Below are 18,798 nucleotides of genomic sequence, written 5' to 3'. Positions count from 1 at the left end.
GATGTGAGAGCCGTCCGTCTTCAAGTATCAGATCGACAAAGAGAAATGAAGCGAGTGCCCATATTTGAAGAAGTTTGAGTTGAATTATGCTTGTGCTTGTTCTTGAATCGTAAACTGGGAGTGTACAGCGCTACCAACAGACAGCGCTACCTGATGCAGTATGCTCAGTCCACTTTTTTCTCTCTCATCCTTGACAGATAATAGCCCAATAGACTTCTTGCAACAGTATTAACTGCAATGGGTGCTAGGTATGTATACTCTTGGATTTCACAAGAGGCTACAGGAGAATCATTGGAAACTTTTTATTTAAGAAAAGTCCGTTGCCATAAAAGATTTTCCTCTTTTTTCATCTCCCCAGAATACTAACCTCTACAGTTGCAAAGATCAGAAGAAAGCTTTGGCCATTTGTTTGCAGAGATCGCCCTGTGTTCTTATTGAAAGAAACACCCCAAAAGATTGTCTTACTGACCCGAAGTTAAAGAAGGAGCTACCAGAATTATGTGTGGCTAATTTCAAAGCATTTATGGATTGCAAAAATGGGATGTTCGATATGAGAAAAAGAATGAAAGGAAATGCACCTCTTTCGACGGGAAAATACGATGAAATATACGACAACTTATCGAGCGGCAACTTCAATGCCCATGACGAAATGAAGAAGTTGGAAGTATTGAATAGAAACTTATCCAAGCAGAGGTTATTACAGGAAGAAAAGGAAAGAGCCAGACTCGCAGGAAACCTTTCAGAGTGAAGATGTATAGGAAGATAAAGTGAAGAAAACAAAGGAAGATAAAAAGCCAACGATAGACAATCAATCAAATAATATTCAAATGTAGCGGTTATGACATGTACCGCAAATCTATCCATATGACATGGCAAAGCCATCCGTTCGATTACAGTTTATATGTAAAGTAAAGTTGTAAATAGTCTTAATGCTCTAGTCGATACTGGAATCAATTATGTAGAAATATGCCATAAATCTCATTGAAGCAGGTAAATGCTAAATTTATATAGATGCAGCTACTTTGAATTCTCTTCTTTCAACACCGTCAACCGAGTTATGTATTTCCTGAATGGGCTCTGGAAGTTCTTCAAATTGACAAACAAACCGCTGAGTTCGACGAGATGGTCTATATGAGCCAAGATTTTCTGTTTATTAGCTTTTTCTCCAGCTTCCAATTCGTTTCTGATGGAATCAAATGATGTGTTGAGGACATTCTGGAACTCTTCAACAGTATAACTTGTTTTGGTTTCCCCGCTGGTGCTAGAGAGTATGCCGCTCAAGAATTCGTAGAGGTGCAATACCAGTGTGAGGTTTTGTTTTACTTTTTTGAGCTGAATCAAGTCATTGATCGACTCGTTGTTGATCAGTCTATCATTTACTTTACTTTGAGAAATGTCCTCGTTGATGGATTTCAATTCTCCCAGCAACGTGAGAATGCTGTTATTCAACACATTCACATAGTACTGCAAACGAGTGAGATTTGGCTCGCTACTATCATCTTTATTTCCTTGGAGAATGACCAAATTGGAGTTGTTGAGTGTCTGAAGCGTCTGTCGCAAGTTGTTATTGGACAATTCACTTGTGTAGTAGTCGAGATGAGTCACCAATTGCGAGATGTCATAGGAAAGTTTACCCAACGAAGCTTTTGAGTATGCTGCTGACGGCACAGAGCTGGATGTTATGGTCTGAAAGAGTTTGTCTATGTAGTTGGAAGGATTGAAGTCTGGATCCATGAACATGGAAACTGAGTCTTCTGAGACGACCGGCACTGGCGTTCCGGCAATGGACCGATCAACGGACATAGTTAGATGGTATAGAGGCTTTTAGATTGAAAAACGCCAGGAATGCCTGTTTCGTAGGGTGAAATTGATTTGTATAAATTGAAAAATCACTTACTGGATATCGTGTTTTGAAGAAAATCACATGATCACGCGCGTGACTTACAAGGTATTTTCAACCCCACAGATCAGTTATCAGTAAGAACAGCCCGAAACCAGAGCTCATAAAGGTGTATCAATCAAATATAAGCATTTTGTGTAGATGAATACAAACAGCTTTACAATACAAAAAGCACATAGACTCGATTGGAAATAAATTCAAGGGCCACAAAAATATGTAAATATTCGCCTATGAAAAAATTCAATTTTTGGGCCCACTTTACGAACATGGAATTGATCAAAACTCCACTACAATTGTAGCTTAGCTACCTACAATATCGCAGTCATGCCATACTTTTCATACTCATTCAGTCAGACATAAACATTCATTTATATAGAATAAAGAGGAAAATAATAGCAACGATCCCCAAGATAAGATAATCGCAGAATGCATGTGATCAAACAGCTTCAGCGCAACCAGTCTAGCTCGGTACCGTCGTCATATAAATAAGGGGATGACTAGCATGCTTACAACTTTGGTCTTGGGTCCAAGGTCTTGAAGACACCTTCGATGGCAGTAGCCTTCATCATGTTACCCTTGACCTTCAACTTACCGTTCATGAACAACTTTTGACCGTTAGCCTTACCTTCAGCCAACTTGACGAAGTCAGCGTCCTTCAACAACAATTGCACGTCACCCTTTGGAGCAGCACCTTCGAACTTCTTGACGGTACCGGCGTCCTTCAAGTCCAAGAGCCACGACACTTCCTTACCTTCCTTGTTCTTCAAGGTGATGACAATGACAGCCTTAACGCCAGCAATGGCCTTCTTCTTAAGAGTTTCGTCGGCCAAGCCAGCACCCAACAACTCGAATAATTGGGAACCGTTAAATCCGTCAGCTGATAAAGACATTTCTTATTTTGATTACTATAGGTAGGTGTATAAAACTATACTGGTTAATACTGGAAAAGAAGAAGTGGATTTTTCATGCACCAGGAGGAAAGAGCCTTATATATATAATTTTGATAATATGGGGAAGTTTCTCATGGCGGACTAAAACTGAAATATTCACACTCCTACACTACCTCCAAATTTTGTATTTCCATTATACCTTCTTGTCCAACGTACATGTGAATATTTCATCGTGGATCCTTTGATTGTTACTAAAGTAAAATGAGCACGCTTACTTGTTTGGGCAATATTACTCAAAAATGCCAGTTCTTCCTACAATCGGCCTCGGTTAATTGGAAAATCATCCATCTGCATGCCCGACCTCATTATCTATACAGAACTACTTCACTATCATACGGACTAGGTGGGGAATTTCATTGAACAATTACTGGCCGTTTCTGGTCGGACTGTCAGTGTCAGCTTCGAAGGGCCTCGGATTTGTGCTAGTCGACAGTGGTCCTATTTTTCACCCTTGATACGAAAACGGTGTCGGCTCCCTCCATCGGCTGTACCACCAATTCCCCATAAATGTCACTGACTTTCTCACCCGTGATCCAGCTTGGTTAGATAGGGATTGAAAAATTTCACAGTCACATCTGCCACAAACCGATGAAATCTGCCAATGCTATTTTGTGAATATCAATTGCCTGTCGCACTATTCATTTGTCTTCTACTGGCAAGTTTACGCCAAAATGCTCTTCATAAATTCCGTATCTGTAACAAAGCTCATTTAGCACCAAAAGCACCAATTAACCAACCAATTGCCTTTAACCATCTTACAATGATTCTCGAGCCATTTTTGCCAAAGTCCTCCACAATCAGCTCAATCTTTCTATTCTCTAGGCTGTAGTGGGGTACCCCCCTCATTCCTCTCAACCCCATCTTTTTTCTGGAAGCCTCTGCTATCCTCTGCTGAATCTGCAAGTGACGGAGCCCAGTGCCGAATCATGCCGGACTTCATCTTCCTGTGATGATGTTCCCCTGCATCGAGCCAAGCTTCACGTGAGCGTTTCATCAGCCCACTGGCTGTTCCTTACAACAAGATGCCATCCTGGTGCCTTGAATTAGACAACTACTTTGCTGTCGGATAGTACCGCTGGGGCAAAGCCATCAGTGTAAGACAATATTGGAACCAAATGCCACTTGCTTTTATGATCACGTGACATATTCTCCAGATCAGAGCTGTAGACGGCGGTGAGATGCACAGTTTCAATGAGATTGGAGGAGACTTGCAATGGAACGGTGAGACAATGGGCGAAGGCCACCAGACACTGTAAGCTCGACCATTCTGCTCTCAAGCTCTTCGTTTTTGATCTATTTCCATATTCTATCAGCTTTCTTCGTTCTCATCTTAAAGATTTGCTACTGCGCACGACCAGAATTTTTCAGACAGCATCTCAAACCCTAAAGAGTTAGCGATATGAAGAAATCGTGAAAAGCAGCCTTAGAATTAGTTAAAGTCTGTATTTGAACTGCAAGTATTCAGAAACGACAGATAGAATTGCTGGATTTCGATCGAAAATGTCGTTCAAGTCTACAGCATCCAAGCATCAGGCACAGACTACAGTCAGCAAGCTATTTGCCAATATCTTGCCTAATCACACTATAGGCAATGATGAAGACAAACAGGAAAAGTTGTCATCCACACAGCTTCTTTCCAACCAGTTGAAGCAACTGTCTGTTCCTTTGAAGAAAGTAAAGAAGAAGACAAATGCTAAGATCAAAAAGATAAATGATCTGAATACCAAGTTCAAGAAGTTTGTTAAATATAACATCATCAAGAGTCGCGAAGAGCACACAGTAGAAGAACAGAAATACTTGAAGAAGTTGGTGAAGCGGAATGCATCTCAGATCAAGAACTTATCCCACATAGACAACATGCAAATAGAAGAAGAGTTATCCGATGTGCGAGCCAGCTTGATTGACAAGATTGGAAAGAAAGAAAATAAGAGACTTAGGAAGAGAAAGTTGACTTCAGCAAAGAATAGCAAATTCGATGACTTTGATAACAAGGTCAAGAGGGGATTCATTTCTGTTCCTGGCTTGACTCCAGGTTTGGCACCAATAGACTACAATGAATCCGATTCTGAGTAATCTCATTTGCATAGGCATAGATCATACAAATGTCATAATCATTTAATCATCATCACTCCATCATATATAACGATTTGTATATTAATCTATAACTTTATTTAAATACAGGGTTTAATAATAGCATTAGTCTAGTGTGTACAAGATTTGCCGTAAGTCGCAACTCAACTTACGTACGTTTCTTCTCTTATCGTCTAACCCTGGCACCAAGCTAGAAAGCGTTTGCTTTTTGAACCTGGCCAAGTCTCTGTACTTCTCGAAGATAATAATGAGATTCTGCAATGCCAAAATTCTTATCTCCTCGGTATTGATCAATTTCTTCCTGTAAAAAATCTTCCCTGTTGCCAAGGTTAACAATATTGGTATCAATTTGGCAAGAGAGCCTTCCACTATAGATTGATCCTCCTCAATGATGATGAACAAGGTATTCAACGAAGATCTCAATATAGTCAGATTAAGTCTGGACTTAGGCAACGTCAAGCTTGTCAACACTAAAGGAAGAATCTCTTTCAAGTGGCTTACCAAGATAGAACGTGACAAGTTTTTCAAGATCAACGACAAGGAGTTCAAGTATATTTCCGAGTTCTCAGAGTTCTTGTGGTTATCAACAAGCGCTGGCAATATGACTTCAAATATACGTTGCTTGTAAAGTAACTTCACATTCAAATTGGTAACCTTCGAAATAACCTTTTTAATACCTGGAGTCTGATTTGTGAATACCTTTAAATCAGTGAACAAAATCATTAACGATCTACCTACTAATTCTTTGGTTTCCAAGTTTGAAGAAGTCGATAGCAATTGTACCAAATTATTGACATATTCAAATCCCAACTTGTGGACCTTGAGTACCAAGGCTTTTATGTACCAAATAAGAATTTCGAAAGTGATGTAATCTTTCTGGGAAAGCTTGGAATTCAGTGTCAATTGGGTAAAGTGGCCAATAAACTCTCCCATCTTGCCTTCAATAGCAGACTCATCTTCAGCGAACTTGTTGACTAAAATAGCCAACGTTTGCAAATATTGTATTCTCAAGAACTGATCGTCCTCCACAGTGTAGATGACATCACACACCTTAGATAAATATTCTGCAGGCGAAAATGTCTTAATCTTGACTGCTTTGTCAACATTGGCAATAGCTTTATTGAAAATCCCTATTGCAGGAACAGCCTCATCCAAAGCATTTCTTTCGAATCCAATAATTTTGGACGATGCGCTAGTGAAAAACGCTTCAACGAAATCATCGAGTATTTCTTGATGTTTAGATTGGTCAATGAATTTCACAATCAAACCTACCAAGTCACCGCATAACTCAACAAGAACATAATCCGGATGTAATGTCAATAACCTGAACACACTCTCGAAGAACTTGGGAAGGAAATTATGATACCATGAATTGGTCAAAAATTGCTTTGAAGTCTGAACTTTTGTAAACCACTTGGTTAAAGATTCCACTATATTTTGGAACAAGTTGACTTTAATCTCAATATCTTTATCTGATTGGCTGATAGCGATCAACCTGTTCAACAACCTTACCGACAACATTTCTAAAATTCTATAATTAATACACAAGTCTCCAATTATGTCGAGGATTTTGTTGAACGTGACCGAATCAGTTGTGTTTTCAAGTAAGTCGAGCAAATTGGTGATGATCAATCGAATAGCTAAGTCAATCTTTTTGTCATTATCAATCGCGTAAATGGAACCAGAAATAGCTTCCTTCAAAACAATATCCTTTTCCCAATTCAAAGTATTACTTGAAATCACTCCGATGATAACATCCCTAAAGTAGCTGAAAATTAATTCATTTTCGTTCTGGTTCAAGAATAGAGGTAGAGTAACCAATTTGGTCAACTGCTGAATAACTTTACATTTCAAGGTTTTCTCCATGCTTGAAGAGTTGGTCAATAGTTGACCCAAGAATATCAACAAATGGTCTTTGAAGTCAACCAACTTGTTGTTCTCTGCAAACACATTGACTTCATTCTTATCCAATTTTTCAAATAATTGAAAATAAGAAGTGAAAATAAAGCCAAGATTGTCAACCAAATCACGTTGCTTGGCTATGTTCAATACCAAATCTTCGTTGGTATCGATTTCTATAGCCTCAGCTTCGGTTGAAGGGTTTTCCACATTGACATACTTACCCCAGTTCCCGTAAGAAAAAACAAATTCAACCACTTTATTGAAAGAATGTATCGACTGAGATGCAATTGCTGCCAATATTATAATCGACTGCTTCGATTTGTCTTTGATACTAACTAAATTTTCTTTCAAATCTCCAATGATAGTTTCTTGGATGGTGCTGGAACTTTCTTCGAGTTTTTGGAATAATTCCGAGATGATGACCAAAGTCAAGATCAAAGTTTTGTTATCATCATTATCATCGATATTGGATTCGTACTCTGAGGGAATAATTTCATTCAAATGAGATTTGAAAATGGATACATCATTGTGCAAAATTTCAAACTTCAATGCGTTCCAAAGAGTTAACCAGTACTCTTCTACTGTTTCACGTGAATAATTTTCTACACATTGAAGTAATGTTTTTAAGACATCGTTCCTAATAACAGGGTTGGTTGAAGTCAACTTTTCAATCAAATTTGAAAAGGAATCCTTAGCAAAGAGAGTTTGCGAGCTTATGGTAGCTCTCAACTTCTCCTTCAACTGATGAGCTGTGATCTTGTAAGGGTCATTCGCAGGCGGAGTGAACGAGATGGGGAAGTAACAGAAGGCTACATCAAACAAATCTGTAAGGAATTCTTTGTGAAGTTCGTTCGTTTCATCAAATGTAAATATCTGGTTGATTGCTGTGTTCAACTCAAACGACACCAACAAGTTCCGTGGATCCTTTTCACCCGAAGCTACATGAATGAAGTTCTTGACAAACAAATCACCCAAATCCTGATGAGTAATCAAGTAGTCTTTATGGGCTGAAAGAGTATTCGACAAAATATTGAACGATTCGTATCTAGTTCTGGCCAAGTTCTTCTTTGGGTCATATTCCGAGATAACAGCATTAAGCAACCGCTTCAAGTTGTCATTCAAACTGGGAACAAAGTTGCGGAACTTGACTAACGTAGAGAGCGCTGCTAACAGATACTGCAAACATGCCTTGTCATCTAACTTGGACAAGAGAAAATCTACAATGACATTGACATCCTGTTTGGTGAGTTTGCTGGAGCCATTTAACAGACCCAAAGTGGACGAAAGACAGTTAACAGATCTGGAACGAATGGCATCTGTATCAGAAGTTAACGATGGGCCCAACTTCTGGATAAACTGTAAAAGAGTAAGTTCTCCTTCTACTATTAACTCTGCCAATTGCTCTGAATAAGTCGACGAAACCTCCAGATCTGTATCCACCGTCGCGATAAACTGATTTATCAAAGTGGGAATATTGTGAATGGATTCTACCATCACAAATAAGAGCTTAGGGCGGATTGAGAGACGTATTGGCTTGCCTAACTGGAAGTTGATCCAAGCTTAGATCAAATTCGATACCGATGAATAATCTCGATATGAAGGACCAGAGGTCACTTGACTGAAAAATTCAGCGTGACTTAAATCACGTGAAATTCTTAATCTTATCTTATCTTATGGTATTATGAGGTAGACAACGGCAATTATTGGATCGCTTTGGCGGTTGCAAATGTTGAAGTGTAATCTCTACTCTAGTAATGGGTTCTGATATTCAAGTAAATTCTTGTAGCCAAAAATCGGAAGTTTTGCTAGCGAAATGAAGGTCGAGGTGCCCATGGTTTCGTAGTGTCTAATCCGGAGGGCAGTGTCATACATAAATGAAGGCAGAGCTGCTGATGGCAACTAGACACCGGGGTTGTCATGAGAAACCCATCGGCCTTCCTATTTAGGGAAATGCAAATTGGAATGTTGGAAGAGTTGCAGAGCAAAATGAAATGGTTAAATTGCAACGACATTGAACAAACGGTCCAGAACCTGACAAAGGCACGGTCGTACAGAATGGAGAGAGAAAAAGGGCAGGGCAGAGAAGGATTTATTAAACGAAATGGTAGATCAAGAAAGTGGTTAGGGCAATAACGTGGTATAAGTGCTATATAAGGTTGATCTGACCTTGCGCTTTTTATAGTGTCCAGAGGTTTGGAACGGCAGGGTCCTTGGGAAGATTTGATTTGACTCCCTTAGCGACAACAGCAATGCTAATGGCGACTTATAATGACTTTGATCAGCCTTTGAGCCTACTAATGAGAGAGGCCAAACAATGTTTTAGCATTGTTGTAGATGGCCGAACTGCTCCTGGTAAGGCAAATCAAACGTGTCTGGGATGAACGAACGGGGTGGGATCTGGTCAGAATTAATATAGACAAAGTAAATGAAGAGAGTTGATGTAAAGAAAAAATTAAGAATTAACATACTGTAAAGTCTAAGAATAAGAATAAAGAACTTCCCTAAAGAATTAGGCTAACCAGGTTAGTGAATGAATAAAAGTAAAGAATTGTACGATACAGAAGTATAATAGAGAAGAGTATGATAGAATCTGAGGCTGCTCTGAAATTTTCTACCCTTTTCTCAGAGCTTTCACCAGCCTTCATTGGCAGTTTCAACCAAATCACAGCCTGGCAATCTTCTTTCCCTGTAGCCCCTTCCTCGTCTGTTGCTGAGTAGCACCGGTGTCAAGTCTACAGCTCCCCTGCAATTATACGCGATTTGGCTGCTGCTCCTTTATAAAGTCCTCAGAGGCTGGTAGCGAAAAAAGTTTATAACTTCTGAGTAGTATAATACAAGCAGTTGTTTCATTTCTGTCAATTGTCTTATCCTCCCTCTTCGCCTGTTCTATCACTGTTCTTCTACTGTAGAACCTCTCGTCGCAATGATAGAGATACCGGACTTGGACAACTTGACCGAGTATGCCCACGACGGCATCGACAGAGGCGCGATCACCCAAATCAATACAGACTTGATCTACCCAGAAATAGACGAAGACCCAGTGGCCATGCGATCAGCACTACACCAGCAGGAACAGCCGTATCATAGCAGTATACATCCACACCCACATCCTCAAGATAGTTCCCAACACCCTCAGCATCAACTTCATTCAAATCCTCAACATCATTCTCGTTCTGATTCTCAGTCCAATTCTCAATATGTTTCTCATTACCAACACCGTTTCCAGGCCCCACAAGAAATAGACCAATCGTATGCTTCACAGTATTCACCACAACAAGATTTGTTTGACCACCACCAGGCCTCGAGTACTCCCAACAACCACTACGAAACAGACTTGGACAATTTGTCACAAAATCCAGACTTCAACGAAGTAGACGATCCTCAGATCTACAACGATAATATCAACGAAATCAATGCTCATGGTGGTGAAAATACCGAAGAAATCGCATCGTCCTTAATGGGAAACCAGGAACCTGTAAAGTCTCCCTTATCCCCTGACTTCGGTTACTCCTTTAAGAATGGACCTAGTTTTCTCATCAGAACTCCACCGCCCTTACCACATTTTCCTGGTGAATCAGCACTGATTCTGGACCGAAACTCCGACTACAGTCTCTCGGCTGTTGCCTCGTATAACCCTGATATTAACTCCAAGATATCACTCGCATTGACAGAAGTCTCGTACGACCGTACGATCCAAAACGATACTGGTCATGTAGCTCCACAGCTTGTATCGTCTGAACAACACACATTAACAGCCTCTAGACCACAAAGTGCACAGACACAAATTCAGACAAATCCTCCAATGGATCAACTAGCACAGGAATTTCTCGCTAACGAACCAAGCAAGGAATACTCGTTCAAGCTTCAGGATCCTCCAGCCATCCACAGTAAATTGTACCAACTGAGACAGCAACAAAGAACTTTGTCAGAAGACTCTCCTACAGGGGAGAACTTCAAATTCAACAACGTGAAGATAAAGAAGAAGCCATCATCGTTGTCTCTGCTGTCTCAAGCTGCAATCCTAGACCACATGGAGCCATCACCACAACTTCCACCTCCTATGTCTTCTACTACTGTCCAGCGATTGAACTTTTCGAACGGTGAAGAGTTCAGTTCTCTTCGTAAAGGATTGGCAACAGACCTGAAGACCCCAGCTGAGTATACTTTGCATATAATATTCACTCAGTTTGTACGTCATGCTGAACGCAAGCTTAATTTGTGTTTGGATTATGCCCTTGAAGAAGAACCGCCAATAATCGACTTATTAGCAGAAGGAGTAGATCCACAGTTTGACAAAATTGTAGAATCATTAGGTTATATCGCCAGAAGAAAACCAAAACCCGTCATCGACAGTGTCATGTTTTGGAGAAAATCCAAAAGTGAAGTAGCTTCTATGGCAGCAGCAGAAGTAGAAAGAACTTTATCCACCGCAAAAGTCAATTTGTTGAAAGCTTCAAACAACAGTAACACACAAATTAGTCCAACGCAGCCTGGAATTGCCAAGAATGCCAACGTGAATGGCCGTACAAAGCGGAGTTTAAGTCTTATTAGGACAAAGAGCTTCTCCAAAGTCTCCCATAGAAGAAACCAATCAGCATCTTCAGCGGCTCCTACCAGTGGCTCAGCTATAGCTGGTACAGCGTCACCGGGAACGGAGTCTCGCAGAAGATATGAAAGCGAGTTTCTGAGACACAAGACCTTCTACGATGAGCAAATATCTCAAGCTAGAGAAACTGCTATCCAGGCTGATAGAAAGTCTTTGGCTTCCATTTACATTTTGTGTAGAGTATTAATTGAAGTAGTAAAGCAAACTTCTAACGAAGTGATGGGAGAAGATCTCGAAGACAAATTACAAGAGATCGTCTACACACAGTTGAAAACCACCGATCCCATAGGCATGAGTCAATCGTTAGTCAGAGCAGCAAACTGGAATTTATTTGCTCAGTTACTAGGATTCATGTCCGAAAAGCGATTCCTCAGCGTCAGTGATTGTTTTATTGCTGATTTGGAGAAGATCCCTGTTCATGTCAAACAAGACGACGAACCTAAAATACACCTTCTTATAAGTGGAATGAGATATTTGAAACTTACAAACTACCCTTTGGATGTGTTTGAGGAAAGTGCAGAGTTTATGCAATCCTTAGCCAAGTTCTTTGAAAAGTCTCAAAACGAAACTATCATCTATGCCTATTGTGAAGTACTCAGTAGTTTGGTTCTACCACTTGCAAACATAATGACAGCAGAAGCTAACCATCCTACTTGGGTAGAAGCTGTGGAGAAGATCTTCTACAAGGCTTACCAGATTTGGAAACACTCAACTAAGACTTCCAGTGCAAGCACTTCTTCGTCTGCTCTTTCAAGCTCGTCTAGTAGCACTACCAATGGCTCATCTAATGGGTTGCAATCAGCTAGCCCAATATCCTTGTCTAATAATGGCTGGGCATATTCCTTGCATTTGATGACATCTGTATTGTCTGTTTCGCGAAAAGAATTGTTTTCGGATGTGTGGTTTAAAATTATAGAAGATAATAGTTTTAAACTTAAACCAAAAGTTGATGTCGATGACAAGACGACATTTATTGTGTGTTTGGCAAGATTGGTATGGGTTTACATTTATAGATTACCAGACACTTTGAATAATACCATCAAAAAATTGGATGGTTTGTTTCAGATCTTGCTCTTCAACAGCACAAATACCAGCAAGAAGCATCAATGGATTACGTCAGACAACTTACTCTTGAGTTGTTTGGTAGAATTGCTCAGAATTGTTGGATTCAACCACCTCAACTATGTACTTGATAATGTTTTCATAAAGTTGCTCAAGCTAAGCTTTAATGGAAGTAACCTAGAGGGTTTATCCTCGGAAAGATTGATTTTAACAATCAAAAGCTATTTGGCTATATTGGAGGATTATGAACTAGGCAGAAAACCAGCATTCCCTACTGACGAAGTATTCAACGAAAGAATATTTAAAGTAAACGACTCTAACAATCCACATCCTAAGAATATAGGTAAGAAGTCTGCTGAAAGTACAAAACACTCTGTGCGCTTAAATGAATTTTCCTTCATTGCCAAAAACTCGAACAATGCTTTGTCTCATGAGGAGATTTGTCGAACATTCGCATCATTGTTTAAGATTTTAGATGGCCAATATGGTGCCCATGTATGGGGATCTGAAAATGGCGGCCTGTTGAGTTCCTCTTCTAATAGTGGGTCAGCAAAAGCTCCATCTCCCTTTTCGGGATTTCATTTTGGAATCGACTTCAACTACCAAATTACGAAGAATTTGCAGATCGAACTCTTTGCTACACTTATCGATGGAGTTCCTTGGACTTTGGTACCCTTACACAACGAGCAATCTTCAACTTCTGGCATCAGCTTCAAACATGTTATTGAAATCTTGACAAGAAATGCAGTTCACGAAAACTTTAGGGTTGCGAGTGCTTCCATCAATGCCTTGAAAAAATTGGCTTCCAGAAAGAATCCAAGCAGTCTAATAACAACTTTTGCTAAGATTGCTTTTCACTTTTCTGATAAACCAGGTCCTAGTTACGATTCTTCATATTTGATTTCTACAGAGTTTAATCGATTATTGAAGATATATGTTGATTTATTGAATTGCTGGCTAAAGCAATTTCAAGAAATATTTGAAAACTCGTTGCACGAAATTTCAACGAATCAACTTGCCCAGGACGATGAAATGATGAAACTAGATGTTCTCAACGATTTGTATCAGATTAACCATACGGCGGAAAATTTACCAAAACCTGACACACACGAGAATGGGAACAAGTTGAATCTCAGCGATCAGCTAGAATGGAAAACTATTATCACTGTTATTGAAGAGGTCGAGGGTAATGGTTTGTTCTTTTTGTGTTCACAGGATTCAAAAACCAGACATTACGGCATTACTATCTTGAAGCTTGTAGAATTATTTGATCAAGAGATATACAAATTGACGGATAACATGCCTCAGAAGGAAATCAACAGTGATCCTGATCTCTCCAAGAAGCACTCAAGAAGCTCCTCAAAATTCGCTGCTGATGTAGGCACTAGATTGATCCACATTTTAGAGGACATTGATTTCTTAGAATTGATTAAACCGTATAGAAAGGAGCTTAGTGTTCCGGAACGAACGAGGTTGTCAAAATTGAAGAACAGAAAGAATATCCTTGTCCGACTAGCCGAGTCCGATTATGGTATCGATTCTACTATTTGGTTCCGTTTATATCCACGGTTACTTGATATATTTTTCGAGAGATGTCCAATGCCAGTTGCCATGTGTCGTTCTATTGTTTGTGTTAATTTGGTTCAAATGCACGAGCTTGTGTTGGAGTACTCTGAAAGTTACAGGTCCTACACTTCGTCATTGTTTTCGAGATCATCTACGAATGCTCCACCTGAAGTATTAGTTAACCAGTGGAAGTTGTATTTAATATTTGCATGCTGTTCTTTGACATCTACCAGTGAACAGAAGATTTCATTTCCAAACCAGCCTACACATGGAAGAAAGAAGTCAATGCAAATGTATATACAGCATCAGAAGATTACTAGTGCCAAATCAGTTTTTAGAATGGTTTTACCACTTTTAAAGTCTCAACAACTGATGGTTAGAGAGGCGATCATATCTGGCTTGAGCTGTATCAACATAAATATCTTCAAGACTCTTCTTGAGAATATTCCTTCCAGTATTAATGACTGGGAAATTGACAAAAAGAGAGACCCAGCAGAGGATCGATTGCGAATTGAAGTTATATACATCTTAAATAACATCACTCAGAGATTCAAGAAGGATGATTTGGTCTTCCAAGATGACTGGATGATTGCAAATTTGATATCCATCGTGAAGAATGTTAAGTCATTCTTATCCTTGCCTTCAACACAGATTGATATTGAATTCCAGAAGCTTCGTCGTTTCTTCTGCGGTTTTTTGGAGAATGTTTTTATTAGCTTGAATGAAAAGTCAGATTTGGACAAGTGGTTACCATTCGAAGCAAGAATTGGTTGTTTCAATTATTTGAAAGAATGGTGTGGCTATGGAGATGCTAGCACTATAGCTGAGGATCGTTACAATTCTATGATAAAGAAGGTAGGCCATAATAAAGACGTCGCTTCTGCAACAGCAATCTTGGAAGTAGAGAAGAAGGCTTTGCAGTTTTCTTCTCTAAGTTGTATGGCTGTACTTTGTTCTGGCCAAATTAAACAGGAAATTCAATTCCCAGGAAAGTTGGCGGTGATGTCATTTGACATTCCCGCCTTATTGAATTGGATCCATGCTTTGTTTGCTTCAGAGGATGATCGTGCTCACGAAATAGGGAAAGTCGCATTGAGAAATATAATAACCCTTAATATGGACAACAATGATATCTACCAAGAGGTTATCAAGGAATGCTATTCCTCTCAAGACAGTTCGAGGACAACAGAAAGTTATTTCACCATATTTGTGGACGTTTACTTGAAGTCAGTGAATCCTGAAGAAACTCCATACGACTTAGTTTGTCTCGCAACTTTCTTAATCGGCCACGATAATTACGAGGTGAGACTTGCCAGTATGAAACTACTCAAGGCTCTAGAGAGCAAATATTTTGGTTCTTCAACAACCTCAGACAAGTTTACAGAGTCAGTTTGTAGCAAGACTAAAATCGTCTACAAGAAAGCATTGTTTGATATTTCTTCACATCTAGCAACTTTAGAGGCTGATGGATCGTTTATCAGAATAAGTTATATGACAAAGTATTTCAACTTAGTTGGAAATAGTTCTAGAAGAGACATTTTATCCTGTTTGCTACCTTGGGTACAGAATGTGGTTTTGAAGTATATCCCAACAGAAGAAGGCATTGAAGATAAAGAAAAGAAAGACTATGTACAGCAATTAGATTCTTCATCATTGATGGTGTTGAACAATCTTTTTGAAATTACTGTGAAGTTCAGTTCGAAAATTTCGAACGAGGTTGAAGCGCTTTGGGTCACCTTTGCCAGCAATTCCAATAACTTTGACAAAATTGTCGACTTTATTATGCGCAACTGTTTGGAAAGGAAGAATCCAGTTTTTGTGGAGTATTCAAGACAAATCATTGACTACTTATCTTTCTCTCAAACAGATCCACTAATTGTAATTGATAAGTTGATTGACAATTTGCAACCGAAGTTGATGGTTCCACCTCAGCCTAAAGGAAACAATAGTGTTGCTGCAGATACATCAGAGTTTCCTTATGTCGCAAACTTGTGGAAGATTATCCCTTTCAATGAAAAGGATGCAGCTTTTTCTATTGGTCAAATCTCCATGGTATTTTTGGTTGATCTTCTTACCGTCTCGAATGACAGAATGATCGAAAAATTGCCCTTGTTGTTGCATGTCACTTTCTCATTGCTTGATCATTACTTGTTTATTGTTCAAGAACTGGCAGGAGCATTGTTGATTCATTTGATCCAAACTTTGGCGCCTAATGAACCTAAGTCAGCAACAACCATCGAAACTTTAAGACAACGTGACCATTTCAAACACTTATGGGTATATGATGACTTAAACAATGATAAGAAGGGTGCCAGAACTCCTAAGAATATGGATCTTTTGGCTAGAAACATATTGGAAATCTTCGTGAATGTAGCACCAAAGCTCCAAGATGAATGGAGTAGAGTTTCTTTGAATTGGGCAACGACTTGTGCTGTTCGACATATCGCATGTCGTTCGTTCCAAATATTTAGATCCTTGCTTTCATTCTTGGACCAGAGTATGTTGAAGGACATGTTGCACCGTTTGTCTAATACTATTTCAGACGAGACATTAGATATTCAAGGCTTTGCCATGCAAATTCTTATGACATTGAATGCCATCACTGCAGAGTTAGACTCCGACAAACTTATCGACTTCCCTCAACTTTTCTGGTCGAGTGTTGCATGTTTGAGTACAATCCACGAGCAAGAATTCATTGAAGTTCTTTCGACGATGAATAAATTTATTTCCAAGATTGACTTGGACGCTCCAGACACAGTCTCATGTTTAATTTCCACCTTCCCTCCAAAATGGGAAGGAAAGTTCGAGGGCTTGCAACTGATTGTACTCGTCGGTTTACGGTCGGCAACGGCATGGGAACCTTCCATCAAGTTCCTTGATAAGTTGAATACACTTAAAGACAGTGAAATTATTGGAATGGGCGATTCAAGATTGTTGATGTCATTGTTGGCAAACATGCCTCGTTTCTTGCATGCTTTACATCAAAAGTCCATACCACCAGAAATCGAGCGGGCTGCATCAGCACTAAGCAGTTTAGCTGAAAGTGCTGGCAAGCCATCGCTTGCCAGAATAATGGAATCGCTATCCAAGAACAGATTTAGATCCAAGAAGGATTTTGTAGTACAGACTCTTTCAACAATCAAGGATATCTTCTTCCCAGTTTACGAAGCTCAATCGTTGGTATTGTTGTTGGGTTTCCTTTCAAACAAGATTCCGTGGGTCAAAGTTGAGACTATGAGCCTTTTGAAACACATTTTCCCATTGGTGGATCTACAGTGTGACGAGTTTGTAGGAGTTGGGGCAGATCTTATTTCTCCCTTATTACGTCTTTTACTTACTGACTATGCCGAACAGGCTCTAGAAGTATTAGACGAGGCTGTAATTATCTCTGGCTCTCAACTGGATAGAGACGTCTTACGAATGAGCTTGGGAAACACTAGTATCAAGAAAGAGTACGAAAAGACTGCTACATTGTTTGGACTACCCGATGAAAATGGTTGGGCTATTCCAATGCCTGCTGTTACTGCTGCTAGTACAAGAAATAATGTTCATGCTGTCTTCTCGACTTGTGTTGTTCCTGCTCTTGTAGACGAGAATGAAGAACATCAAAAGGAAGAGGAGATTCAATTCCACTTTGAAGATTACTATGCACCAGCTCCAGACTATGGAGACTCTGTATCTGTTGCAGTTGAAGAGGCTGACGCTTCTTTGAGCAATGTCTGGGCTGCATTAGATGATTTCGATTCTTTCTTTACAAAGGATACAGAAAACAAGGGAGTGGTTCCAGTAAATAATGCGTTGGTGGACCGTCAATCCCATATCCATAGTGCTTCTGTGGACACTAGATATAGCAATTCTAGCGATGTTCTGGCTCCAATGGATTCTGCGCCTAACATATATGATAAGAAGGTTTCTGTCATTTTGAATAGAAGTTTGGCTAGAACGCAGTCCAATACTTCCTTCAAGACTAGTTTGGCAGATTCCATCGGCGCCACTAACTACGGTAACCAGGCCACACTGATCATGACCAAGAGGTCTTATATTCCGTTCAGAAACAGCAGAAGCACATTGAAATCAAAGAACGACAGCTTTACCACACCAGTTCTTCCAATGTCGCCTAATTTTGAGAACCAGCCTACTCCAACAGCCTTCAAGTCTCCTAGTACAATAACCCCTACAGGATCCTCGTACAATTTATCATCTACTTCACCTTCTGTCGGTTCTCCTGGAGATATGCAAGCAGCAAGTAATTTCGAAAATGCCACGAGATTGGAACAATTATTAGGAGGAAGTAAAAAGAGATCTAAGAGAACATCCAAGCTTTCACCCAATGCCTCGAGTACGAATGTTTCTCCCAGCGTCCAGGGTCGCCACCTTTGGAAACCTAATAGCAAAGGAAGTTTAGGTTCTCCCAGTTCACTCAGCACTCCACCAGCAACAGCACATAGTGGAGTAGCAACCACGCCAAAAACAAAAGACAAGAAAAGGAATTCACGTAAGTTATAGAATAGCATAGTATTATGAATAATGTATTATTTTGTATTATTTTGTTTGAAATATCCAGATTAAGTTGGATTTTGCAACTAAAATGATTGCAAAAAAAGTCAATATGCAGGCGACTAAAGCCTCAATCTTCAACCATAGCAGTGTGTCTAGTAACGAACTTAAGTGGTGTACGCTTATATATAACGAAGCAAAGGAGCTGACATCAAGTTCCTCTA

General features: G+C 39.7%; 6 protein-coding genes across 6 annotated transcripts; 3 read left to right on the top strand and 3 right to left on the bottom strand. All coding sequences in view use genetic code 12, as the record gives it.

Annotated features, from left to right (window-relative positions):
• Nucleotides 1-237: 237 nt before the first annotated feature.
• On the top strand, nt 238-748 carry PICST_29794 (predicted protein; the record flags this gene model as incomplete). The annotated part of the gene is made up of 2 exons (XM_001382966.1): nt 238-248; nt 376-748. The coding sequence occupies 2 exons, from the start codon at nt 238-240 to the stop codon at nt 746-748; spliced, it is 384 nt and encodes a 127-aa protein (XP_001383003.1).
• Nucleotides 749-1,017: 269 nt separating this feature from the next.
• PICST_42375 (predicted protein) lies at nt 1,018-1,803 on the bottom strand (the record flags this gene model as incomplete). The annotated part of the gene is made up of 1 exon (XM_001382405.1): nt 1,018-1,803. One exon carries the CDS (start codon nt 1,801-1,803, stop codon nt 1,018-1,020), a length of 786 nt encoding a protein of 261 aa, XP_001382442.2.
• Nucleotides 1,804-2,406: 603 nt separating this feature from the next.
• PXP18 (Oleate-induced peroxisomal protein POX18 (Lipid-transfer protein) (PXP-18)) lies at nt 2,407-2,790 on the bottom strand (the record flags this gene model as incomplete). Its single annotated transcript, XM_001382404.1, has 1 exon — nt 2,407-2,790. One exon carries the CDS (start codon nt 2,788-2,790, stop codon nt 2,407-2,409), a length of 384 nt encoding a protein of 127 aa, XP_001382441.1.
• Nucleotides 2,791-4,350: 1,560 nt separating this feature from the next.
• Nucleotides 4,351-4,923, top strand: PICST_29791 (predicted protein; the record flags this gene model as incomplete). Its single annotated transcript, XM_001382965.1, has 1 exon — nt 4,351-4,923. The coding sequence occupies one exon, from the start codon at nt 4,351-4,353 to the stop codon at nt 4,921-4,923; it is 573 nt and encodes a 190-aa protein (XP_001383002.2).
• Nucleotides 4,924-5,046: 123 nt separating this feature from the next.
• PICST_54238 (predicted protein) lies at nt 5,047-8,337 on the bottom strand (the record flags this gene model as incomplete). Its single annotated transcript, XM_001382403.1, has 1 exon — nt 5,047-8,337. One exon carries the CDS (start codon nt 8,335-8,337, stop codon nt 5,047-5,049), a length of 3,291 nt encoding a protein of 1,096 aa, XP_001382440.2.
• A 2,359-nt stretch (nt 8,338-10,696) lies between these two features.
• Nucleotides 10,697-18,634, top strand: TAO3 (transcriptional activator leucine zipper). The gene is made up of 2 exons (XM_001382964.1): nt 10,697-12,212; nt 12,252-18,634. Exons 1-2 carry the CDS (start codon nt 10,874-10,876, stop codon nt 18,581-18,583), a joined length of 7,671 nt encoding a protein of 2,556 aa, XP_001383001.2. The 5' UTR covers nt 10,697-10,873; the 3' UTR covers nt 18,584-18,634.
• Nucleotides 18,635-18,798: the final 164 nt, after the last annotated feature.

This window comes from Scheffersomyces stipitis, chromosome 2 (assembly GCF_000209165.1).
Source record: "Scheffersomyces stipitis CBS 6054 chromosome 2, complete sequence".
Taxonomy (NCBI): Eukaryota; Fungi; Ascomycota; class Pichiomycetes; order Serinales; family Debaryomycetaceae; genus Scheffersomyces; species Scheffersomyces stipitis.
The sequence above is the reverse complement of the archived record's forward strand: the minus strand, read 5'-3'. Positions and strand labels throughout refer to the sequence as shown.